Here is a 27,810-nt window from a genome sequence, read left to right as displayed (position 1 = left end):
AGGATCTCTCTTTTTTTTAAGTTAGCATAAGGATTTAATTGCATTGGAATTCATTTATTCTTCCTGGCATTTATTCCTTCTGCCAACAGCACAGAAAGTAATTGAGTATTGACCACATTCAGGATTATGTAGGTGACCTGAAGAGCAGAGTCTCAGGAGTTCAGCGCATCGCGGTCAAGGATCACACCTCTCACCTCTGCTCTCTCAGTCACACAACTATAAGGCTCCAAAGGGTCATGCTTCTTTTTTATTTCTGTACATAAATAAATTGAGAGCCCTGAGGATTAAGTGTCTTGTGCAAGGTCATCCTGCCCTTTGGTGGCAGAGAAAGAACTAGAACACAGCACCTGCTCTGCTTGAGTGTGGCTCCTGTGAGAGACCTGGTGTGGGTATCTTCCAGAATGATCATGTCTCCTGCATTCTGGAATTGAAAAAGGCCATTAAAAATGAATGTTGACTAAGACAAATTATGAATCGTCATTGGTTTGTTTGTTCTGCAAGAAGTTTGATGAGTTCCCAACCCTGTCAACCTCCCAACACCCAGTTCAGAACCACATTAAATTAACTGAGATTCAAGAGAATTTTTCCCGCACAATTTTTATAACCCACCAGACATCTCTATTTGACTTTCTTTCTGTATTATTGGCCCCGGCAGCTTGGGGAGATGCTCACCTTAAATGAATTTGAGGCAGGGGACAAGGGTTGGGAGCAAACTGACCCTGACCACTGATTTGATGTGACCCCAGTGAGTTAGCTCTGCTGGTTCCTGTCCCTGAGTATCACAATGGTACACCCTGCCTGGAAGGCCCCCACACTTGGATACCTTTCACTACTGAGTTGAAGATTCACCTCTCTTATAATCATTTTTTATGATTCACCTGCTTCCTGATAAAGCTGGCCATTCCCTTTGGGCACTAAAAATCTATAATGGTATATACTTATTTTATATATTTCTTGATATATGGATTTTTTTCCTACAAAATCTCCCTACTCCATTATTTTCTGTATCCCTAGTGCTTAGTATAAAGTCTAGTGAAAACAGGTTGTCTGGATACCTGCAAAATAATAATAATAATAATAATAATAATAATAATAATAATACAAATTAAAGTTCCCAAACATTTGGTGAAGTGATCATATTTGCACAGATAGGTCTTCCCCTTCAGGATGGAAAGGAAACATATGATATGAATCACTCCTGTGTTCCAAAGATTCATTAAGAAAGCAACCACACTTTGAATTAACAATTATATTTCTATGACGTCTAGAATTTACCCCAAGGAAATAATCATGAATGAACCTACAGATAAAGCTATGAATATATTCATGAAGGTATAATTTATATTCATAAAAAGATTAGAAACAGCTTAAATTTTCATTAAAAGGGAATTAATCCAATAAATCACAGTGGACCAAGACAATGGAATAATACATAACCACTAAAAGTGATATTTAGAAGCATATTTAATGTTATGGAATAGAGTTCACAATTCATAGCCAAGCAAAAATGCAGATAATAAGGAAAGATGTGTGGTATGATTCAGTAAACAAATACATCCATTCCCTTGCCTAGGACATTCCTGAAAACCCTGCTACAAAGTGAAAAGCCATAAAAAGAAAACTTAATTTTATTCATTTTAATGAGCTAAAATTATATCTTCTTCCAATCCAAGGTATACAAATAATTTTCACCTATAGAAAAGCGTATCAATTAAAGGATCCAAACAAGTTTATGTTTGTCATAAATACCACAAAGTAAACCAACAAAATTGTGCCATAAAATGTAAGTGACACAGCTTGCTACATTCAACAATGTGGCCTTGCTATGAGGGTGTGAGGGCATGCTTCTGTGGAAGGCGAGAGAATGTCAGAGAACCAAGCATCTGATATGCAACGTTTGGGCTCCCAGTTCTCCAGCACCTAAGATGCACTTAAATTACAGCAAGAGAAACATGTTCAGGGCAAAATGAAGGACCAACATGTGTCAACAACACGGTCACACAGCAAGGTGAGGGTCGCAGCAAAGTGACCTCGGCACCCCTCCCTTCTCAGGATGCCCCAGCAAAGCTGTGCAGGCTCGCCGAGACGTGGTATGTGGGTCAGATCTGATCCACAAGCCACTGTCTGACCGTTACTGCTCCGAGTGAACCGACGTGTTAGTCCAAACTCTGATGTTGAAATATCACTTCTCTTAGTGTTTTGGGGGTGAAAAAGCAGTTGCATGATTTTTTTTTTAGAAGCTGTCAGAAAGAGATGCCACATTTCAAGAGCCACGGTGGTGGATGGTTGTTAATCAGAGTGTCGAAGTAAGAAGTCTGTGAATGCACACAGAGGAGAAGCCTGCACATACCGGGTCCCGGGGGCAGTCAGATGATGGATGGTTTCTGTTTTCATTTCCCCTGGTTATATTTTATTGTTCTCTTTTGTAATAAGGCCAAAATAAAATGATGAGAAAAATAAAAAAACAGCATTTATATATGACAGATCTAAATTGATGGATGCTTCTAAAGAATAATATTGATTTTTTACAAAAAGCATATTTTATTTTAGTCCTTCCACAGTTCTCTAAAAATCTTTATTCTATACAGAATTTCCTTTGCTCTTCTCTTTTTGGATTGGGGGTAAAGCCCCAGAATGGCAGTCATCCACTCTGACCCTTTCCTTAGGAACTTCTCATCAGCAGAGGCTTTGCATGACCTTTCTGGCCTCATGTCTCCATAAATATCTGACAAGGAAACGTAATTTCATCCACATGAAAATGATGCTCTGATGACTTTCACGGCGCATGGAATTTAGAGTCTCACAGAGAAGCGAATCAGCGCTACTGTCCAGGCATCTCGGTGAGCGTGATGTCCGCACGCTCCCTGCGGCATCTGGGGCACAGACCTATCACGGTGCTGCTTCTCTTGTTCCACATCTTCTGCCACAAGCTACAAAGTGTGCTTGCTTCTACCTGCTCCATGAGCTAGCACTCTGACTTGCAGCTGGCACTTTGCCTCTCGGAACCCATTTACTCACTGAAAACTGAGGGGTTTGGACCCCGTGATCTTTAAGGTCCCCCCTCTCCCCCATCCTTAATACCATGACCAAATCATGTGTGTACGTATCACACCGCAGCTGCTTCTGGGTGATTCAGGAACATATCAGAGCCTGGTGTTGTAGTCAGAGGCCTCCAGATTCAGGTCTGATCTCTCACAGGTCATGGAAGACTGAGCTGGCAACTTTACTGATGTATTTATGGTGGCAAATAAGAAGTAAGCAGAGAGGAGCAAATCAAACAGATGGGCATTCTGACCACAATACAGCAGACAGCACCCAGTCGTGGCTGCTACAATTATCATTGCTGTAGAAGGAAGGAGTCATGGAAAATATTTAATAGAAGTTTTCTAAGGAGGAAATGAAAGAAATACAGAGAATTTTTAAGTTAGAAAATTAAGAGCAAGGGAGTTATTTCTCTGCTCTTGTCAGCAGCTTGAATATTTGGTGTAAATTCTTAGTTTTCATTGAGCTGAATCACTGTTTTTTTTTTTCAACGTTTATTTATTTTTGGGACAGAGAGAGATAGAGCATGAACGGGGGAGGGGCAGAGAGAGAGGGAGACACAGAATCGGAAACAGGCTCCAGGCTCCAGGCTCCGAGCCATCAGCCCAGAGCCCGATGCAGGGCTCGAACTCACGGACCGCGAGACCGTGACCTGGCTGAAGTCGGACGCTCAACCGACTGCGCCACCCAGGCGCCCCGAGCTGAATCACTGTTTTAAAAAATAAAAGTGGGCGCCTAGGTGGCTCAGTCGGGTCAGCCTCCAACATCAGCTTAGGTCATGATTTCATGGTCTGTGGGTTCGAGCCCCGCGTCGGGCTCTGTGCTGACAGCTCAGGGACTGGAGCCTGCTTCAGATTCTGTGTCTCCCTCTCACTCTCTGCTCCTCCCCTGCTTTCTCTCTCTCTGTCAAAAATAAACAAACATCATAAATAAATAAATAAATAAATAAATAAATAAATAAATAAATAAAAGTAAAAACAACTACCTCAGAAAATAAATCCAAAGACACTTATCGTATGTTTTATGTGTTTACAGACGTTGCGCTATTCCTGTTTACATGAGCACGCGCGCACATGTTCAGCACGCTGACATTTGGGGAAAGAACAGTTCGCTTTTAATCTACTCTCTTACATAAATTAAAACATAATTCAGAAATGCACTCTCCATAAATGTAAAAACACACGTAACTCATGTGGAGCGGGAAGTGACAAGCAGGGCTATCATGCTGGGGCACCACAGCCTAGTACGTGACTTTGTCTCTCATACTTGAGAGCTGGCTGCTGACTGACGGGTTCCCAGCTGATTTCCAAACCAGAAGTTGTACTTGTAAGTTGCTGCCCTAAATGGGAAGTTGTACTGATAAGCATGCACCCCAAACGGGAAGTTGTACTGATGAGTAGCCGCCCGAACCGGAAGTTGTACTGATGAGTATCTGCCCCGAACCGGACGTTGTACTGACTGGTGAGTAACTGCCCCAAACCGGAAGCTGTACTGATGAGTATCTGCCCCAAGCCGGAAGTTGTACTGACGAGTGCCTGCCCCGAACCGGAAGTTGCGCTGATTAGTATCTGGCCCACAGTCCAAGGTCAGAACAGCCCCTCAGTCTCACACAAAGGTATCAACGATTCATCGCAAGTTTCCCACTTGGAATCACATCCATGTCTCTCCAGCCTCATCTTTGAACAGAATCCTTTCTCCCTCACTGGGGATTCTACAGCACGTCTATCTTAATTTCACATGCGGTATACATCCCAGCTCAGTACAAACAGCTTCTGAGTGGACACCTTCACACTGGCTGGAGAACCTGGATTAAATTCACATGCAGACCGATGCCTTTGTGCAGCGGACTCCAGCGTCCACGCAAAGCTAGGGTGCCTCCGGAAAGGATGGCGGAGCCACGGCGAGGCTACGAGGCCAGCACGTCACCGCTCTCCCGCGCCACCTGCCCGCTTCCGTCTGCGCTTGCAGACGTGGTGGCTGGATGGGCCGGTCCTCCACCTCAGGTGTAAACCTAGGTAAGTGGCACCAGGTATACTTAAAGCCAGAAGACCAGTCGAGCAAGATCAAGATGGGAGACCGTCCAGGACCCTGTGTGTCGCCACAAGCTGCGGCGCAGTGTGTGACACGGGAGCCCCTGATCAGTGCCTCACGCTCCCCAAGCAAGCACTGGGCAGGTTGGTGACTGCACAATCCAGGGAGCTTCCTGTTGCTGTTAGTCCTCGCCCGATTCCTCGGAACCGGAGTTAATCAGGATTTGGTGTTAGGGTGAAGTCCTGTCTCTAAACTCACCCAACTGTACCATCCAGCCTGGCAAGTCCCTTCCACGCATGCGCTACCCCCGGCCCCGCAGCTCTCCGGAGCTGTCATCTACTCATTCTTATCATAAGGGCCGGCCCTGAGTAGGAATCCAGAAGCAGAACCAAGGTCACTTCCCAGGGGCCAGGTGGATTTTGTCAGAGACAAAACCTGTAGCACTGAAATGTTGATAAACTGTGATTTTTCCTTCCAGGTTTCCCTGGAAAGAGCAAGAGAGCTGTTCTTTTTACCTTTTCATGGTCCTAAATCTCCATGAGAAATTGACAAAAATGATGCATCCTTTTGTCCCTAAGGAATTTACAGACACTTCCAAAAGTTCTGCATATAGTTGTGGGCTTGTGACAGGCCTATGGCTCCTGGTCTGTCTTCAAGAGATGCAGGAAAAAAAATCTGCAGGGTGACATGGAAAGTCGCCCCCCCCCCAAAGCCTGAGTCCCACAGACCCCTCAAACCTCAACACCATGCTTCCCAAGCCTTGTCTTCTTCTGGGGTCCAGCTCATCATTTATTTCAGACACTTTTCCCACATCCAGTGCTCATCATTTGATGACTCCTTCCCACAGTGACATTATTTACTTCTTCTCCGACACTACTATAACACAAAGTTTAAAATGTTATGGGATTTATACGATGCACATGCCTTTCTTTCTCCACTAGACGTCATTGGTCTGAAGCCCTCGTCACCTGGCTCACCTCCCTCACACATCAGACACTCTCCATATATTGATCTACGTGAACTTAGCGCTTCAATGGCAAAACCTGGGAGGAAATGCTAATTGCACACATATGATACATCTTACATTGTATCTTAAACTGGGGTGTTTCAGTAGCATCTGTCATCACATTAACTTTCCTTTTTTCGCCTTGCAATACCTAAGTAACTATTTTAGAATTTGGGAAAATGGAGAATACCAACATCATTATAACTTCATTGTTCAAGAGCAGTAAGAAGCGTGTCTGTTGGAAGAGCCATCTTAGGTCAGCTTTCTGTATATAAACCACTCAAATTTGTCAGCAGCAACGTGGAATCCACGTCAACGCTCTGGAACGTTCCTCAATGTTGGTTTAGTTTGTCCCTCTAAGGACTGCTCTTAATTATATTCCCAAGAATTCCCACCGAATCATCCCCACAAGGACTCAAAATAAAATTTACATTTTGCTCAGGAGTCCTGAGCAATTTCTCAAGGCAAATCGTGACCCTGTTCCCTCTTCCTTCCAGTCGCCTCCCACCGTATACCTCTCCCAGTTCAAGCGCTCATGACGACAACGCTGAAGGGCTGGTGCAAGGTCCACCCGTGTGTGAAGATTCTCTACTTCTCTCTCCAGGCTTTAACAGAATCAGGATAATGCACCTGGGAAGTGCCTACTCTGTACAATTCCCTGTGCTTTGGTCAGCGAGTCAGTGGTGTGTTAGCCTGACCGCGAGTTCACAAACCTCCTCTGTGTTCCTACTACCTGCCAGGCACTAATGCAGACACTGCAGGCACAGCGACCTACCTGTCGGCTGTGGGCGCTTGGTTTCCAACTGGGATGAGAAACTGCCATTGCAGACAGACAAGAAAGGTTTCTACAGCTATGTCTCACAAGACTCCTAAAACGTGAGAGACAAAAAAAGAGCCCTCCCTCTCTCCTCTGTTCTCTCCTTACCCCAAAGTCCCTCTTTGCCTTCTGAGCCAAAGAAGCCTGGATAGAAATCATTCATATGCAAAGTCCGACTGCATGTGAGAACCACTTTTCGCAAGACCACATTGATTACCATTATCCCTACAATGCCACTACTGGTGTGCTTGTAACTATTACGACTATCGTTTTAATTCTTACGTTTTCTTTAGATGCATAGCCGGGCACGCCCCCGATACCTAGGATAATAATGCCTGGCAGACACCAATGCAAACCACAGAAATGGAATCAACAACTGAACAAAGAAGTAAGCAGCAAAATACAGCACACACCTCCCTGAGTCCCCACTCTGCACCAGGCACTATGCTCAACACTGTCATTTTCAGAACGGCCTTGAGATGAGGGTACCGTCTTACCCACTCTATACAGGAGGACTTCAGACTCTGTGACGTTACATGATTTGTTCAAGGTCTGCAGGTTCTAAGGGGAGACAGCAAGATTTGCACAAAAATCTGTTTAGTTCTAGTTCTGTCTTCTTAACGTATGGTCTTTTTTAACCTCTTCACACATTTTCATTTGTACATTTCTCACTCGTTCATTTAATTGATAACTTTTTACTCCGGTAGCAGGTAATCTGCCAAAATTAACCACCGCGGACTTTGCAAAGACGTGGGGGAGGAACGTGAGTGGGCATAACGGGACGTGGCTCATCCCTCAACACAATTTTGAAAGACTGGTTCCCATCTGCCTTGTTCGCGTCACGTCTAATAATAAAACACAGAGTTTCGCTAAACAGCAGGTCAATGATGCACAGCGTCATGGAAACCAACTTGTGCGTATGCAGAGCACCCAGAAAATAGCAGCCAGCCTCTGAAGGCAGACTTCACTGTGCAGGCACACACACATGTGCAGACACACAACTGTAAGACGCGGAGCGTTTCCGGGTGAGAACTCGTGCCCACGGGGTTGAGTGCTACTGAAAGCCCACACTCCGAATTAACAGCAAATGCTGGGACAGGGGCTCCTGGTTCCTGCCGACTCCCTTTCTACCAGACTCAGAGCCTCGATCTCTCCCCAGAAACTCAGTAACCTTAGATAGAAGGCAGGAGTCCACATAGTAGACATGTATTTCAAAACTATGTTTTAGAGCAAAAGCAGTGATTTCGTATCTTATTCGTCGATAAAGTCTTGACAATGAATAACATATGCACTGAGGTGCCACACTGTGTGTCCACCTTTCCATACATTTCTAGCCTGACAGATATGTTCTGACAAGTGTGACTTCTCCCGACCAAAGTCACCTTGCACGTACATCCAAGTAGCTGGTTCCCAGTCCTGTGCATCCGGCATCCCGGCCCACACACCGCCGCCCATGTTGGGGAGTCGAGGCCCGCATAATTTATAAACTGCAAAACCACCCTTGCTCCCCAGGGGAAGGCTTTGTATGAGGGTCCGCTGTGAGCTGAGCTCAGAGGGGACGATGGCCTGTGTAAGGGAGAAAAGGGGAAAGTCCATCATCTGTGGCATGTTTACAGGTGAGGCCGTTCCTGAAAACTCTCCCCAACCCAGGAACACATGGATTTTAAGATCTGCAAGTCCTTCCACACATGTCATTTCACGTGAGCCCCTCAACAACCCCACCAAGAAAGAACTTTGGCTCATTTCTTTCCAGAAAAAGGAGTCCTAGACCCAGCTTGCTTTTGTGCTTCCCAGAATGCTGCTGGCCTTGCCACGGTGACCTCATCCTGGGCAAGCACCCTGCCCACGTCTGTGGGCCCTCAAAGCACGGGGCTGACGTCCAGACCCACAGCGAGCCCTGGGCCATCGGATGGGAGGCTGGGTGGGGGGGGATGCACACTAACTGCATGTCGGACGTTCCCCTCCGAGGCTGGCACACGGAAGCCGATGCTGCAAAATCCCCAGGCATTTATGATTCATGCGTAGCTAATGAGATGCAACAATCAGAGAGGAAAGCGAAATTAGGAATACATATCACTAATCATAACAAGGGCTTTCGGAGAAAATGGTTTCTCCTTTCTGTCAGCCACTTAAAAAGATGCGTGCTATCTAAAACCCAGTCACGTGTATGAGCTAGAAGACGGGTGTGTGCAAGAGAGGTCGCCGGCCTGACCTCGGGCTCACGTCCTCTCCTCTGGAGACGCTGCGGACAGACAGGCTGGGTGACAGCCTGCCCAGCAGGAAGTGAGTCGGAGGCCCCAGAAGCTGAGGCCTGGTTGTATATCAAGGGTCAGGACCCCTCTCAGGCCGACAGCAGGGCCACACTGCAGAAGGGCGCATCTACACAGGCTGTTGGCCCACGGAGCTCTCCCAGCCCGCAGGCGCAAGGCACACAGATGCCTGCTTGTCCGTGGGCCGTGGTGGTAGCCGCCAACCCAGAACGAGCCTCCCCGCGGCATCCCCACCATGTTTGCCAGGCGCTAGCCTAAATCACGCGGTTAGCCACTAGGGGAAAACGAGTAATATGCGGAGATAATATAACCTCTGTGTGGACACGTCGTTATCGGGACCAGGAGCCACTCAGCCTCTCATTGCTGGAGCTCCAGGAGCCGCAAGGGCTCTCTTAGGGACACGGGGCTCGAGGCAGACCAACCCAAGACACCGCGTGTGGGGTATTTCATGCCCACATCATGAGAGCATGGACGAGACTCAAATTTGACAACAAACTCTTCCTTTCCAACAGGCAACATCCCAACGTGGAAGATGAACGGCGGACCCTGTCCTCATGTGACACTTCTCTCGTTAGCCCTTCTCCGGAACTGAAGACGACCTATTTTCAATTCCAGGGGGCTCCAGTCGGCTCGTCCTCTACGTTGGACTGCACATATTCCATCTGTACTTTCTCTTCCGAATATGCTTCAAAATGCAGCCAATAGTCATGAGTTTAGCAACAAGAAAATAGACAGTACTTTACCTAAACATACTAACTCTGCAACCTGATATTTAAATTGGTCGGTGACCAGAAAGATAGAGCATTTACTTATTCCTTGAGCACATTAATGAGGTAAAATTGCTTCAGCGCCAGCTGAAAGCCTGAATCTCAGATATTGAATAATCTAAAAAAAATAGAAATGTGCAAATTAGGGTTCATTTGTGCATTTTATATCATTCTGCATAAATGCATAATTGTGACCGAGTCTCAGACACCAGATGGTCTATGTAACTCATCCCCACGTTCACTCTATTTTATCATATTTAGTAGCTGTGGCCTCACCTCTGATTCTAAGTGCGGCTGACAAAACTGCCTCCGTTGGTAATGAGACCAGATATTGGAGTGGTCAGTTTTATGCATTTGGCTCAGAAACACACAACTGTGAAGTGCACCCCCGGCTGTGGAGATGAGAACGACACGGCCCCTCTGCTCGTGGTGGCCCGTCACGGGCCCAAGGCACATCAGGCTCTGACAGGCATCCGTGGAGAAGGACCTTGTATGGAGCATAAGACGAGGCACAACAGAGGGTGTCTGATGGGAAGGACGCGGGGCTTATCGCAGATGGTGCTGGGGCTGACCTTCAAGTCTGCTCCTGGACTTCTCTGTCTTTAATGAAAAGTATCACGTGCCCCTCTCCCCCCATCCATGCAAACCCTAACCTCTGCTAAGATAACAAACGTAGGCCACTCCTCGTGTCTTTCTCCACGTTCGCCTCACACATGCTCACGCACACACATATACACATGTACAGATATATATAGGCACACATGCCCACACACACAGACACACTCACACGCACATGTGCATGCCCCCACACACTGCTCTCCTTCCTCTGCCCACTGCACTGCAGAAACTCCTTCCACGTCCAGAATGAACTCACGGAGCCCAAGTCCCCAGGTAGGGACCCAAAAACAGGTATGTGTTACCTGTCACAAACATGAGTGGAAAGGCACATTGTGGCATGTTTGAAAGACTCTGCATGTGGAGTGCATGCAGCGCACGATGAGGGATTCTGACAGCATCTGAAGCAGGAGACAGTACAGTCTGACACGGGCTTTGGGAGCAGATGTTCACAGCTGGCTATAAACGCTGAGAGGGGAGTCTGGGTTCTCTGAGCACTTGGAGACCCAGTGAGGGGACAGCAGAGACGCTGCTTCCTCCTTCACACCGTCCCCACCAAGAGAACGTGCTCCAAGTGAATCTGTGTCCATCTAGAAACCAAAAGGATCCTACATTTCTGCAAATACTTCCAATAAAAGCATGGTTGGTTGCATAAACACCTGCGTAAACAGTCACAAGTGTAGGAGAACTGTGGCTGAACAAGAGTAAACTTCCTGAACGCGGCAGGAACCCCTTGGCAGACAGTAGGCAGCGTTCCCAATCAGGGTGCCTGGGCCACAGGACCCCCTCTGAGTGCTCGTCTGCTCTCACCTGGGTGATCAGCCCCCCAGCACGACCCTGTGCACAGAGACAAGGGCTCTACTACTGGGGTTTGGGTTTGTCACCTTCTCCTGGCGATCCCCAATTTATTTCATTATTTTGCTTTACATATTTTGAATCTATTCTAAAGCAGATGATTGAGCTTCTTGGAGTATCTTTTCTTTTTAATTTTTTTTAACTGTTCATTCATTTTTGAGAGAGAGAAAGGGACAGAGTGTGAGCAGGGGAGGGGCAAGAGAGAGAGGGAGATACAATCTGAAGCAGGCTCCAGGCTCTGAGCTGTCAGCACAGAGCCCGATGCGGGGCTCGAACTCACAAACCGCGAGATCACGACCTGAGCCGAAGTTGGACACTTAACTGACTGAGCCACCCAGGCGCCCTGGAGTGGGTATCCTTTTATCAGCAAGTAGTGACTTTATTTAAATCCTGGGTCATTTCCATCTTGTGTTTTGTGGTTTCAGAGCCTTTTTCCTTCTGTCTCTCCTCTCCTCTTTTATATTCCACTTTATACTGAGCATGTGGTGTTTTTCTGACCCCCGTTTATTTTCTCAGCAACTTTCAGGTGTTATCCAAAGCCATCCGGCATCCGTGTTGATGAGGAGAAGCCCCCTGGGAGTCTCTGCAGTGTAAGTCCTATAAGTCATCTATACATTCTCTTTGGGGGCATTTAAGATTATTTGTCTCTTATACTCCAAAGTTTCACTTCATTGGATGTGCACGTGTTTCTATTTGCCTGGTTTAGCATTGGAAGTCTTCAGATCACAAAGGCACAACGAATTTCTTCAGTCCTAAAAAAAAGTCCCAGCCTTTACTTAAGAACAATGCCTGTCCTGTCGTCTTCATTCTCTTTAATTTCTCATTTAACTGCAGACACGTGTTTGGTTTCTCAGGCATCTTCAATCTTGTTTCATATCACCCTTTATGTTTTTATGTGACGTTCTGGGTAATACCTTTACCTCTGTTTTCTGGTTTGCTCATTCTCTGTTCAGCTCTGTCTAATCTGCTTTACAACAGATAGACACAGCAGTGAATTTAAATGACATTTCTTGTCTTTAGATATGCCGTTTGTTCTTTCAACGTTTTGTTGTACTAGGTAGCTATTTTATCAGGACTTCTGTTCCTTTTCAAAACCTGGTTAGTAATTGAAACACAGCCGGTATCTGTACAAGCCCACCCTTCTATCCTGCGTTCTCATCCCCTTAAGCTTTCTTTATGTGGGTTAAAATCGTTTTTTGTATGCTTGTTTATCTAAAGTGGTTTTTTTTTCTGTGACTCCCTCTCTCTCTGCCCCTCCCCCCTTCATGCTCTGTCTCTCTCTGTCCCAAAAATAAATAAACGTTGAAAAAAAAAATTAAAAAAAAATAAAAATAAAAAAAAAATAAAGTGGTTTTTTTTGTTTGTTTTTAGGAAAGGGGGAGTCCCGTGTTGTCAACGATTCCGTAGATAATTTGTGATTTTGATCCCACCGTGGCTCTCAGGTTCTGACAGAACCGTAACTGATTTGGGAACGATTTTCACATCTATTTCACCAAGTGGCCTTCTGTGGCACACAGGCGCGGCGGCTCAGATCTCACGTCCACGCCTGGAGTGTGCATTCCTTGCTGGTAACTTTATACTCTTCCCATGACCCTGGAACCGTGCTGGGCTTCCTCTATGCCTTCTAGGTCAGGGTTCTCTAGTCTTCTCTCACACGGGGAAACCTGTTGAGATTCTGCAGTTTCACTCCGGGGCAGGGTCCCAGCACCTGCACCCCACACCTGCCAGGCTGTTCTGCCCCCACCCATCCCAGCACCCCCTCTGGGTTTTATTTCTCAGGGGCTACTGCGGCTTGAGTCTTGCCTCTCCTCTGGTTTAAAAGTGTTTCCTATCTGGGGCCCAGAGCTTTGCCTGCCTCCACTCAAGCTCAGGTGCACACCCAAAGCAGCTCTGACCTGCTGCACGGTTGGGTGTGCTTACGACACGACGAGAAGAGCTCCTGCCACCCTCCATCCTAACCTGGCGAGACCAACAGTTTTCCTTCTTGTATCCTCAACAGTATGTTCTGATTTGTACTAAAACACTAACCATTCGAAGGTCCCAGAACACAGATCGGCTGGAATGGAATTCTGTTTTCTCTCAAAAACCAGTTGAATTCTTCGGTTCCTAAGCAACGCTAATTTTTTCTCCAGTGCCTGGCACATGTTCAGAACTTACTAAATGCTGGTTATCTTCCACAAACCTCCAAGAATAGCAATCAGAAAAGACCATTTTTACCCAAAGCATACAATTAAAGAGGTCTGATCTGCACACAAGACAGGCCAGCAGCTACAGGTGAGGCGCTGACGCGCTCGGCTTCCGTGAGCGCAGAGGTGGGGCCAAAACATTTCTTTTCAAACCTACGATGCCCAGGCCTTGAAAAGCAGCCTTCCTATTTTTCTCCAATTGTTGAGAGATCCCAAAATCTTAGGAAGATATCTACTCAATTACGGCGCAAAAACAGAATGGAAGTTTTACGGTGTTTGGAGTCATTTGGGAGACAAATCTTCAACACTTATATTAAAAAATCAAGAACAGGGGCGCCTGGGTGGCTCCGTTGGTTGAGCGTCCGACTTCAGCTCAGGTCACGATCTCACAGCTCGTGAGTTCGAGCCCCACGTCAGGCTCTGTGCTGACAGCTCAAAGCCTGGAGCCTGCATCGGATTCTGTGTCTCCCTCTCTCTCTGCCCCTAACCCACTCGCATTCTGTCTGTCTCTCTCAAAAATAAAATAAACATTTAAGAATAAATAAATAAAGAAATAAAATATCAAGAACAGAATGCTAGTAAATCCAGGAAACATTTTCTACTTTTTCTTTGTCATGAGTGAGGAAGAGAAGAGGTAGCTTGGGTTCTGATGAGGGAGCCTGTGGTGGGCTGAGGACAAAGTACAAGCTAGCCCCACCACCCCCACAGGTGGGATATGTGTGACATTCCTCAGGCTCTCCTGGCTGCCCAAGGACAAAAGAGAGGAAAGAAAACAAAGGATTAACCGACAGAGATCACAGTCATGCAGGACATGGGCCTCCATAGTTTACAAATATCTTAGTAAATTACAAGAAAAAGGCAATCTCATCAATAACCTAATCTCCAGAAACCTACAGACTCAGTTTCCTGGAGCCCCAACATCACCCTCCATAGTGATGTGGAAACAAAGGCAGAAGGAAATGGCAGATAAAACTAAATGTCCTTATAACCTGCAGCCCATTGATAGATACTTGGGGCCAGCAGAGCAAAATGTTTCTCCAGGAACTTAGCATGTCTTAATGCTAATCTCTGCTGGAGGGAAAACAACCTTAGCTTGACAATAACTAGGCATCTGGGATCCTGGGAGTCTTCTATAATGTGTGAAAATCTCATTGCAAACTTCCCCTGGACTTTATTTCCATTAGTATATAACCAGCCTCTCTTCAGCGTCCCAGGGCAGCTCTTCCTGCCCACAGGTCCTGCCCCTGTGCTTTAATAAAATCATCTTTTTGCATCACAAACGTCTTCAAGAATTCTTTCTCTGGACCCCATCACCCCACCATCACCCCAAAACCTCATCAGGTTCCTTCTATTCATAGTGAAATGTAATAGTCTGTATGTCTGTCCAAAATTCTAAAAGCAGTATGCAATTTGTGTCCTGAAATGATCAAAGTAGAAAACAAAACAGATTTTAAAAGAAAGTCTCTTATTTTGTGGGGTTTTTTCTTTTAACTTGAATTTTGCTCTGGGACCAGAATTTTTATAAACAACATTTTCCAAATAATCTACTATATATCGATGCCTCCATAAATGGTCTACTTTGGCTCTTAGGGCAAGTATCGCTAAAAGTCTTTCAGGCTAAAACCCATTCAAACGTTTTTGCAGCATTATTCCTTGGCACCAAATTTATATTAAGTAGCTCAATTTATTCCTTAGTTTTAATTGGGTTAAGTAATGTAGATGGAAGGCACTGTTATTCCATTGCAGGGGTCTCTAATCAGTCTTCCCAAACCCTTGTAGGCACCATTATCTGTCTTCCCATATCAGAAAATCTATTTGCTGGGAGAGCAAATTGAAGCATAAAAAAGTAAACAAACAGGCGTGTCCAGGAATTGACGTGTGTGGTTCTAGGCAACGTTCCCTGTGGTCTGGTTAAAAAGCAAGTGTTATCATGTGTCCGTCAATAAAGTCTGAAAGGATCATATACTCTTCAAGTATTTTCCCGCATCAAACTGATGGGTTATATCACACGAAGCCCTCTGTCATGCTTGCAACATCAACATAGACCGACCGCGTGATCTTGCCGGTTAAAGTGCAGCCACTCCCGTGTCTAAAGACAGCAGGAACCACTCAGAACATGATACAAATCGGGACAGTCTTACTACTCAAGGACTATCGCTAACTATTATAACAAGAATGCCCTTAGCAGATTCTAAACGTTGTTGTTTTTTTAAATTGGTCTCTAGTGTGGCAAAACACTATGGTCACCGTCTCCCCGCCCATGGCACGGTGAGTCTGGCTGAGTAAGGAGCCCCTCCACCATCTTGCAGCCCCTCCTCGCAGCTTTCAGACTTGAACTGTCTGTATATTCTTGCTAGGAAGAAAGATACCCACAAGTAACAAGAAATTCCATTAAACATTTTCCTGTTGAGAACATAGTCATCCAAATTTCAGAAACCTTGCAAGGTAGAAAGTATAAGCGAATTTGCATACTGAAATTGTGGTCTACATTTCATGTACAATTACAAATGTATGCTCTCTGAGAAACAGGGATCCCCAATTGTGGCATCCTCAGGTCTCCAGGACCCCATAAACTTTGTTCCTAGTCTGGCAGCCTGACAGATATTATCATCTGAGACAATGCCAATTATTCAATCTGAACCCAAAGAACTAGCTTCCTCCAAGAGAACTAATCATTAAAATGCAAATAGGTGTTTCCCACTTCACTGGTTTAGCAGAGAAAGACTGTTAGCAGCCTTCTGACAAGAAAGAGAGAAGCTTAATGAGTTGATGCCTTAACCTTGTGCGTGGAATGAGCACAGTGCACCCGGATCTGACTGCGTTCTGCACCAGCCTCCGGCTCTGATCCTTTCTGTGCAACAGCCTTTATGAGTTAACTCATAGAAGCTGCAAGAAATTACGGAACAAAAAAACTGATTTCTGATTCCACTCACTGCACTCAGGCAGCTCTCACTTAGACTAATTACTTAAACGATTTAAAAATGTATGAATATGCATGATAGTGCCTTTCAAAAAGTAAAGCCCAGCTGAGACCATGCCATCAAATCTTCCCTCCCTTTCTCTGATCTACGGATACCGTGCTTGCCTATCTGAGATGCTGATGGGCTGCAGAGACTGGGCTCGCAGAGAAGGGGACAGCCTGTCCCATGGCCCCACAGGCTCGGCCTCAGTCTCCCTGCCCCTCAGTCTCCTGGGGTTGGACAACTGGGATTGTTCTTTGAGTAAAGCAGGTCTTGTTTCACATCTACAGCTGGAGCTGCCCCCAGACTAAGGGCATATCTCTTCCCTCTTCTCCTGACATCGTGACACCTTGGGTGTGCATGGACAATGTCTGTAATGTGAACGTGAGGCAACAGCAGGCTGCTGGGGGCACAGGGGCGACTGTCCAGGACGGGCAGACACAGGGCTGATGTCGGACAGGGTGGGGCTGGGACGCTCCAGGTGAAGGCCCCCGCGTGGAGGTCAGCCCCGGGGTCCCACGACCCGGGTGTCCACAGAAACACACAGACACCTATCCCTGAGCGAGGACTCCCACCTTGATTCAACCGCACCCTTGATTCAACACCACCTGGATTCAACCGCACCCTCCCACGTGAGCTCTACCGATTTGTGGCAACCGAAATCTGCTCTTTCAGGACAGCGTGAAGCAGCAAAGAGCTGAAGACCACAGGACGCACACAGACCGCAGACGACAGACACTGTGAACAGGGCCAAGCAGACGAGAAAGCATGACGCGGCGTGGACAAGCCACGAGGTACAGCTCTCTTATATCTCAGGGTTTCTCCAGAGCACGGAGCACACGGAAAACGTTCAGCAAAAAGCGCATATGTTGGGACTGGGCAAAGGGAGTGCACAGGGAGCAGTCGCGGGACGCGCACGTTCCCGGCGTGGGAAAGACAACAGAAATTGTACGAGGAGAAGGAACAGAATCTCCGAATGCCGGAAGGACACAGACACGCTGGAGAACGTTGTCAGCACCCACCACACCCTCAGCACCTGGGAGAGGGGCCCTGGGAGAGCAGTCAGGAGGCAGCCGCTCTCATCAGGAATCTGCCCCGGAGGGCCCTCTGCGACCCCCGACTCTGACACCCGACTCTTCTGTGACCCTGGAAACACCAGGGGTCCAAAGTCGCGTGTTTTCTGTAACAGTGACACTTAAGACTTTACACTTTAACTTAGTGCACTTTGTCACGGCCGTATCTGTGCGTAATAAATTCCATAAACAACACAGCAAGAACTCTGAAAACTTAGCCATATCTCAACCACAAAACTGAAGAAACAAGAGTGTTTGATGGAATTTCCAAGTTAACCCAATATTCACTTTTTTTTTCAGCTTGTGGGTAAAAATCTTCCCAGTGAATATGACTATGCTTACATAGCTCCGTGCACTTATCACAGTCACTTTGGGGTCGTGGACATACTTCAGAGGCCATCGTGAGGCTTCTGCTTTGCGCCAAGCGAGAAGTTACTGCTCTGACCCTGGAAATCAATCCCCCCATTAGCGGAGGTCCTGTGCTGACTACATTTTATTATTATGACACTGAAAAATGTGACAGATTTTGGCCTTAACAATTTTGGAAGATAGTTAAATCATATAACCAGGAGCTCTACTTTGAAAAGTATTGTAGACACATAAAATTCAAATTATCGTTCATTGTTTAATATTGCTGATCACCAGCAAAGTTCATGCTGTGTCTTTCAGATTTAGTCACTAATACTAAGGAATGGTTTTCTGAGGTCCTATTTCATAGGAGGCTCATCAGGACTTTTGCTAATATATTGAAAGCCAAGAAATACGTATTTCTAATGCTGGCATTTATTACCCGGAGAAACCAGATGAAAATCTCTAAATCCAAAACAAAAAGGAAAAATGCTGTAATTTGGTCATGATTCCACTTTCCTAGGGAAATTACCTCCTCCCTACCCTCCTCCCATACACCACACAGATGATTTTATCCATTTTCCATCAAACACCTTGAAGAATGCTTCCGATTTGTAACACGCGCTTGGGCGCGCCTCACCGCCGTCTGTCACCGTCCAACACAACATATGAGCCACCGTGGAGCCCCCGCCATGCCCACAGGAGGCAGGGGTGGTACGGACGAGTACACTCACCTTCTGGCTCCCCGCAGAGGGTGCACTGGGATTCTGCAAACAGAAGAGAGAGAGAGAGAGAGAGGCCGTTACTGAGGGGTCTCCAGCTGGCGCCACAGGTTAAACGACAGAGCAATGACAGACCGCCCGCTGGAGAGACGGGTGCCGTCCAGCTGCGTCCACCTGCCTCACAGACATCGGTGGCCATCTCCACACCCACAGCCAGCACGGCTCCCGCACCTGAGCAAACTCCGTTTTAGAGAAACTACCTTAGCAAATACTTCATATATGACATTTTAGCAGAATACTGATCTTTGTCATATGCACATGCACACATTAAACATGTTTTCATGACTGTGTATGACTCAACACAAATCACTTAGCTGAAATAAATGTTATGTTGTATCACCTAATTTAACATCTAAACCTTTACTATGATTACAACTCTTGTATCTGCTTCCAGGCACACACAATTATGAGCGAAAGGATGATACTATATCTCAGTAAAAACACGAAGCCTATAAACACTGAGTGTCCTCACTGAGCAGGACCATGCCTCTGCGTCAGGCCCTGCAAAACACACCAAGACACTTGGGGGTTGTGGCATTCACGTAGGGAAATGACCGTAACAAACACAATACAGTAAATGTAGGTGCAAATGGCTATAAGATATTTGTCTTTTGGAGGAAGAGGTCAGACTTTGGCTCCAGGTCACTGTCCACCTTCCTGAGTAACTCTGGGCAGGTGACTCACCCCCGTGGCTCCAGAATGGGGACACTGGTATCCTCCACGCAGGGACGGGAGGGCTAAGTGACAAATGCGTTCATTCAGCCCATCAGGCACCGGGCACTCGGGGGAATGTGGCCTCCTTCCACTCCAACCCCAAGGAGCAGCAAAGGGCTCATGGAAGAGACCGTCTGGGCTGAGTCGTGAAGGACACGTAGGATTTTCAGTAGAGAGGAATATAGCACAAGAGCATCTAAGTCAGAGGACAGGCTTGGGAGAAGGCAGACGGCCAGTGACAAGTGACAGGTCTGGCTGCAGGACAGGGCTGGCGGGCATCAGCATCAGATAAGTGGGGAGGAGACAGTTTGGGAAGGGAACTGAAAGTCATAAAAGGAGCGGAGAGGTTTTTTTTTTCTTTTAATGTAAAATTAGGAGCCTGGAATGGTTTCTGAAGTGGGGAGTGTGGTGTGTTCATCAGTCTGTGGTAGGACCACCTTGGTGGCCAGGACAGGCTGGGCGGGGACAAGTGAGGGAGTCCAGAAAACGGGGGAGCCACAGTGTTCAACGGAGAGGCCACAACTAGGTGCAGGGGCCTCGCTCCCTCGGACACCACACCAAGGTCTAGAAGCACACAGACGTGGGCTCAGGACTTAGGCCTGGGGTCAGGACACAGGGCAGCTGGCACAGCACTGAGGCCACATCCCTGCAGCCACAGGAGCGGACGCCAGTGATCGATGCAGAGATAAGCAATGAATTCACAGCACCACCGATCGGGGATCCACAGGAAACAGGAAGTAGGGACCTCTTGCCCAGTGCCCAGCGACACCCCAGGAGCATCACTCAAATCTCAAAAGCCAGGCCCCCCTTGCACAGCACTATCTGCCTTCTCCGTGGCGCACCCTGGCTATGATGCTGAGCACACCCCAGATGATGCTGGAGACCCCTTGTTGCCTCCCCTGTGGGCGAGCTGCCTGCACTAAGGGACCTTTTCCTGGCCACACGATGACACAGGAGCCTGATGTCCCCCGGCCCCGGCTCTCCTCATGGTGACAGGATAGACAGAAATGGAACTTCTCCTGGGGCCTCTGGGAGGCATGTGTGTCTATGGGGGAGAAAGAGGTGATGGCTCAGGTCTCCCTAGTAGACCAAGGAGCTGGGGAAGGGGACCAGGGAGGTGGGCAGCCTGGGGCCAAGGGCGGCCGTGAGTTCAGAGTCACTCACATGGGACAGCCGGGTTTACCTCTCAGCCCAGCCTCAGCCAAGACCTCCGTCCACCCTTCCTTCCCCTACAAGAGACCGGAACTCGACACCAGGCTGCTCAAGTAGGACGTAGTTCAGACACTGGCATCCCCACTCATCCCGAAGTGCTAACCTGATCCAGGAATATAGGATTTCTCAGTACATCTAATCCCCATCACAGGTCACGTGTCAGAATTATCCACCAAATTCAAGGCACAGTGATCACACAATAATGATCAGAGCACAGTAACTGACAGTGAATTCAATTCTGTGAATCAAAGATCACCAGGCGCCCGGGGAAGCATGTCAGTTTGACCACGGGCAACATTAACTTCTCCAGAGTCCAAGGCTTAAGCAAATGCCATTTTGGAGTTCATTATTAATGCACCTAGGCCTTATCCTTAAAAAAATTATTTCCAGCAAGATCACAGGTAAGAAACCATCATCCTCTGTGTTCTAAGCCCAGGCAGGACACAATGTGACTAACTCGTCACTCTTTGGTATAGTCCAACTATTTCCTGTTAAGCTCTGTCGTGGGCCTTCTGCCATGAGCTGCAGGGACTGTTAGCAGGGTGGTGAGGCCTTGCATTTGTCTGTGACAAATGCATCCCTGGGGGACCCACTGCCACACTGATGAGAACGACCCCAGGGAGCACCGGAAATTCCATGTGCCCCGAGTCTCAAGCACAGGTTTTCATGTGAGGGAACCAGCCAGCCTGTGTGTGGAAGGCGGCTGGGGCCAAGTGCTGTTCCCCACTTTACATGGATCATAGACCTCATCATCCTCACAATCAGGAAGGTATTCCAAGATGACAATTTAAGCTGAGACCAGTGACCCCTGTCAATGGTGGCCTGTTGACCTCATTATAATGACATTTCCTCCTAAGTCCCTGACCGTCAGGGCACCAGACTCTCCCCTCCCTAAGCGCCCTGGGAGCTGACTGTCCGGAAACCCAAGGACAGCAGGCCTGCCCAGCACTGGGGACTCTACCTGAACTCATGCAAAGCACAGCGAACATACACGTTACAACCATTTTTTCTGCCGGAAATGCGCTGGGGAAGTTTCATAGAGAGGTGAGCCGTTTGATGAGCTTAAGTATTTACCCAACGTGGGTGGGAGGGAGGAGCATGTGATCTACGCCAACCTGTCTTCCCTCAGGAACCCCCATTAAAAAAAGAGACACAATGTAGAAGGGAATTCAACTGGATACACTGTGAATTCATCATCATTAGTACAGAGTCTCATTTAAATTAGGAGAAGACTACACTAATTTATGCTAACTGACATAAGGTAGAGAAATCTGCCTGATGATCTTACGTGCCCATAATCTATACCTGAACCAGAGGCAGCCCTGGAAGGATCGGCGTATTCCCCAAACTACAAAACACGAACCGTGAAAGCCTAACCCACTCTTGCTTTGGCATAATCTTCCCAAAGTGAGGGGCGGCTACGTCTCCCGTGTGAATCCGTAAGGCATTTAACGTGTGGAGGTTACTCTAAATTGCTACACGTGTTTTCAGAGCGGTGGCTTTCAGTGTAAGTGTGAAGCATGCACACATGTAGGGTCTCTCCCGCTGGCCGTGGGCTGGGCGGTGTGGGTGGTGCTGGCCGTGGGCTGGGTGGGTGGACAGCGCTGGCCCTGGGCTGGATGGTGTAGGTGGTGCTGGCTGTGGGCTGGACAGTGTGGGTGTTGCTGGCCGTAGGCTGGGCGGTGTGGGTGTTGCTGGCCGTGGGCTGGGCGGTGTGGGTGGGGCTGGCCGTGGGCTGTGCAGTGTGGCTGGACAGGGGACAGCAGGCCCAGGTTGGCAGCAGGAAGGCAGGCAGGGGCGGTAGAGGGCCCGGCGTTGGGCTGCTGTGCCAACTGTATTTTTTTTTTTAAATGTTTGTTTATTTTTCAGAGAGAGAGACAGAGTGTGAGTGAGGGAGGGGCAGAGAGAGAGGGAGACACAGAATCCGAAGCAGGCTCCAGGCTCTGAGCCGTCAGCACAGAACCTGATGCGGGGCTCGAACTCACAGACTGCGAGATCATGACCTGAGCCGAAGTTGGACGCTCAACCGACTGAGCCACCCAGGCACCCCTGTGCCAACTGTATTAATTTGCCGCTCCTCACATACTCCCCTGCCTCCCTCCAGCTGGGGCCGTGACTAACAGGGGCCAAGACCTCGCAGCTTATGTCTGTCCTCCCGAGTCTCAAAGCTGCAGGAGACCCCATGGCTCTCATCCCAGGGAAATGCTGCAGCACAGGGGCCACCAGAGGTGGAGTGCGAAGCCATCCTCTGGATGGGGGGTGGGGAGCGAGTCAGACCTGCAGGCACCATGCGGGCAGAGCAGCAATGCCACCACTAGTGCCCCCCAAACATGCACACAGTGTGAACACCCTCCACAAAGATCACGTGAACAGGATCACCCGTCCACATGCTTAATGGGACAGGGACATGGAACTCTATGATTTCACGGCTATGTGATAATATGATGGCACAACAGCTCAAGTAACCTATTCATCAGCCAAGGAACAGCTTAACTGGGTCCCGACCATTGACACCAGGGGGTCTTAGGAGCTAAAATGGGAATATCTCAAACATTCAAAAGTAAAAAGAGGAAAGCATAGAATATCATATCTCATTTCCATTTTTGAAAGCGTACTAATATTTTTCAACATGTAGAGAGCCTACTGTGTGCCAGAGCTGCTGATACGCACTGAAAATACTGTTACGATACACTGGGCGCTGTACACGGATAAATGCAGAGCAAAGCCGAGAATGACAAACAGTGGATTTATATCAGATGATTTCTAGGGATATGTGGCAACAGGAGTGAAAGTATGGGTTATGGACAAGGAGTATAACTTGAAGCTCTCAGCAAACTTAGGCTAACTTTTCATTTGAAAAGCATTTTAAAAATGCAAACAGGTTAAGTATAAAGGAAAAAAATTTTCTGGCACAAATCTAGTCCCTAAATATTAGCTGTTAGTATGACAATCATCTGAGTTTGCCCTCGTTCCAATTTCAAAATAAACAGGACACGATTACACTATCTAGGAGAGTAATAGATTCTACTCCAAGGGTGTTCCGAAAGTAAATGGGATAATCATGAAGATGCCTTATCCCCAAACCTAGCACACGGTGATCAGTCACCAAATGTTAGCAGTTCAGTAAGAATGTTCACTGATCATTTTTCTACAAAGATAAGAATCACCTCACGTGGGCAGACACTGACAATAGGAGCCAGTTACAATACTGTAAGAGCTGTGCCCGAGGGAGGAGAAATGTAGCAACGCACATGTAGCCCCGAAAGATGGGAGCACTGGCAGGGACAGCAAGAGTGACCGGGGCTTTGAAGGATCAGTAGGAGTTCTCTAGGTGAGGTGTGGCCCTCTTGGGAAAGGAGTCTGCATAAGCGTCTGGGGAAGGAAATTATGCAAGTTCTATTTCTAACCATTTTCAAAGTGTTCCATTAAGCAGAATATTGTTCCATGCTATCTCTTTCTCATCTCTTAATGTGCACCCCCGTTAAATCTTCAATACTTGAGAAACACGAGAAGAAATCCCACGAGAAGCCATGTAGCTGGACCACAAGCTGGCTGCACGTATGCCCCGCTGTTAAGTGGTGACTGGAGGGTAGGACCATTCATTCAATCAAATAATTGAATGTCAACAGAATTCCAATGAGATTTTATTATACAAAATTTAAAAATGTGAAGGCAAACCCAGAAATCAGTAGCTTTAATAAAGCAATAGGCCATAGGGAACAAAATATAAAGTCCACGGACAGATGTCTGGAAGCCCCTGTTTGCTGGTCATCGACCTCTCTCCACTCTGGATCCGTCATAACACATACGATCACAACTTCAGGATCAGCGCTAACGTGGGATGCTCACATATCTCCAAGGACGCCTCCCTCCGTCCTTCCCCTCTCCCTGAGGACACAGTTGTGACCAGAACAGCAAACGGCCGTGTGGAGCACTGGACCGTCCACAACTGTGGGAGCGGCAGGCACTCAGCAGGCACTCGGCAGGGCCGGGAGGCCCTCCAGCTGCCTCTGACCTGAGTCACCTGTGAGTGCCTGCTTCTGCCCCTCCTGTCTCCAGCCGTCATGTCTCTAAATGTCATCTTTGACTCCGGAATGCTTCTGGGGAGCTGATTCACCTTCAGAGTAAGTTTGACTTAGGAAAGTTACATAATCGACTGGGATCTCTGAGCAAAACCAGGGTCCCGACATCACTTGCTGGGATGCACGCTCACTGCCGGCAGAGGTACGCCGGGGTGAAGACTGAGCTGCAGAGTAAATGGCTTGTCCACAAATAATCCAAGGGTCACTCCATTCTGTGCCAATTTTATCTACGAAATTTCAAGCGCCTCATGATTCCGATCTTATTAACTCCTGTGACAACTATATGTAAATACCAGCATTATTATTTCTTTCATTCAGTCAGGAAAAGAGAAGTCTAAAGAAATGAAGTCACGGGCCAGCCATGCAGGCAAGTTAATAGCCAGGACCAGCAATTTATTTCAATTTATTTGTGTGAAATTGCTCCTGAAATACATCCATGGCACCCATGAATGCTGAACATGATGTGCTCTTGGCATTTCCGTTCTCGCCAACAAAACATGCACAAGCCGATCTCCCCGTTAAATCAGCCACTGTCCCTGCAACCGCATGAAGGAAGCTTGTGTCGAACCTGATTTCTGGTTCCCAAGGATGTACCCCAGTACAGTGACTGCGACATCACAGCCAATACAATGGACAGCTCTCCTAAAAGCTAATGCCCCCAGGGTCCTGCTCTCGGTCCACTGGTGCCTCATCTTCCGTGGCCTCCTTGGGGGAGCTCCCCAAATTCATGGCTCAACTGCCACTCCCTTATGCCAACAGCCTTCCCCGAGCCCAGATCTGCAGACCCCAGGCCCAGCAGCGGCCGCTGAGACCCACCGTTCGGGCAGAGACACCCCCCGCCCCTCAGTCTGGGCCTGAGCAACCCGGCGTTTGCCTTTCCCCCGTATTCAACCATACCCACCACATACAGCGCCATGTCCCCAGCGTCCGAGTTCTCACTCTTGCCCAACATACCACGGCCTCCCAATGGGCTGTTCCTGTGGATCTCCAGGGGTTCTCGCAGTGCACGGAGGGTCTGTGCTCCCTCACTTCATATGCTAAGATCCTAGCCCCCAAGCTCAGCTTACTGAGCACAATGTCTTCACAACTCGTCCACGTGTAGCCTGTGGGTGAATTTCCTTCCTGTTTAAGGCTAATGTTCTACTGCAGGGACAAGCCACTATTTGTCTATCCACTTGCCCATCCTTGGACCTCTGAATCACTTCCACCTTCTGGCTACTGTCAGTAGTAATGCTGCCGCGAACATAGTGTACCAGGGTCTGGGTCCTTGCTTTCATTTGTTCTGTCCATATACTCAAAAGTGGGGTTGCTGGGTCATATATGCAATGGACTGATTGTCTATGTCTCCACCCCTGCCGTCCCCTAAATTCATATGCTGAAATCTTACCTGCAAGGTGATGGTATTAGGAGGCCAGCCCTTTGGAAGGTGATGAGGTCATGAGGGTGGAGCCCCCACGATGGGATCAGTGCTCTTATCAAAGAGACTCCAGGGCTCCCCTCCCTCTTCCAAGTGAGGACACCCCGGAAGAGGTCCTCACCAGGAGCTGACCTCACTGGCATCTGGTCCCAGACTCCCAGCCTCTGAAACTATGGGAAAACACATTTCTGATGCTGATAAGCCCCCCAGCGTGCCGTACTTTGTTATAGCATCCCGAACGAAGAGAGTCCTTCATATCGCCACTAAAGTGAGCCATCAAAAGTGCAGATGATTCTACCACAGATAATATGACCCATGAGTGACCTCCTCTGCATGATGACGCCAAGCTGATCTTGCCTGTTGCACAAGCCCAAACTGTAAGAACCACGTAAATCCTACCAATTAAATCTGCAACATGTGAAGACAGATGGACTGGTTGTTTGGCCTTGTTTTATTTTGTATAGATTTTACTTTTTAGAGCCTGTTTTAGTTTCACAGCCAAATTGAATGAAAGGTGCAGAGACTTCCCTTAAGTCCCTGCCTCCCCCGCCGACACAGCCTCCCCCTCCACCAGCATCCCCGCCAGATACTGCATTTGTTACAGCTGATGAGCCCACATGGACACGTCATCACCCAGATTCTGCAATTTACATCAGGGTCCCTCTTGGTGTCATACATTCTACGGGTTTGGACAAATGTACCATGTCTTGTATCTGCCGTTACAGGATCCTACACAGTAGATTCACTGCCCTAAAAACCTTCTGGATGCACAGGTTTTCACTCAACCTGGAGAGTAGGTTTGGGTCCCTAGTGGTCAGTATCTCAAGACTTCACTATCTCATCATGATCCACATAGTTAATCAAGGCTAAAATATAGGTATAGTTTTTGATGATTTCCTTTCCCTCCTACATCCAATTAATCATTAGTTCTCTCAAATTGTAACTCCAAAATTCACCATGAACCCACTCCCTGCCTCCATCCTAACTGCCAAGACCATGTACCAGAGCTACCCAACATGCCCTCCACCGGGGTGAGCCTCCTGGGTGCTCCTAGGTCCAGCCTGGTGTCCAGCATGGCAACTCCACAGCGTAAGTCAGACCATGCTGCACCCTCTGAGAGCCCTCTGGTGGGTCCCCTTCACACTTAAGAAAACAGCTAAAGTTCTCCCAATGCCTGAGAGGTTCTGACCCCTGTTCCTTCTGACGTCGGCACTGGCTACAAGGCTCTGTCCTCAACGTACTGGTGGCCAGGAGGACTTGTATCTCTCAGGAATGTTCTTCCTTCAGACCTCACCACAGGGCTGCCCTCTCTGCTCTGAGAAATTCAACCTTAACAAACTCCTCTGCTGTTGTCTCTATCCAGTGCCCTATCTCATGTTCATCCTCAAACTCATTACTGATTTATTTGTGCATCTGGTTAAAGACTTGACATTCATCTCTTTCCCACCCAACAGAATACAAACACAATGAGAGCATGATTCTTGTTCACTGTGTTCCTCTATCACCAGATCTAAAATAGTTCCTGTCACACGACAGATACTCGATGAATGTGTGTTAAATAAATCACAACACTCACGATTCTTGTCACCATGAGGAGTTTCATCACCAAAATGCACAAAATGTACATAATAAT

At 47.6% G+C, this 27,810-nt stretch overlaps 1 protein-coding gene and 1 long non-coding RNA gene across 9 annotated transcripts in view; both read right to left on the bottom strand.

Moving 5' to 3' along the window:
* DLGAP2 (DLG associated protein 2) overlaps nt 1–27,810 on the bottom strand; it is a 781,526-nt gene that overhangs the window by 326,105 nt on the left and 427,611 nt on the right. For all 8 annotated transcript variants that reach the window (XM_086703047.1, XM_086703052.1, XM_086703050.1 and 5 more), the window contains one exon: nt 18,705–18,737. In XM_086703047.1, the coding sequence (XP_086559173.1) occupies nt 18,705–18,737 (33 nt within the window). The remainder of the gene's footprint in view (nt 1–18,704; nt 18,738–27,810) is intronic.
* On the bottom strand, nt 348–14,372 carry LOC147581416 (uncharacterized). The gene is made up of 2 exons (XR_015249661.1): nt 13,432–14,372; nt 348–421 (listed from the first exon to the last, which is right to left on the bottom strand). It is a non-coding gene; the product is annotated as an uncharacterized LOC147581416 (long non-coding RNA).

The sequence above is a fragment of the Puma concolor genome, chromosome B1 (assembly GCF_028749965.1).
Source record: "Puma concolor isolate L17-30 chromosome B1, mPumCon1.1.hap2, whole genome shotgun sequence".
NCBI classification, from domain to species: Eukaryota; Metazoa; Chordata; class Mammalia; order Carnivora; family Felidae; genus Puma; species Puma concolor.
This window is presented reverse-complemented; position numbering and strand designations above follow the sequence as displayed.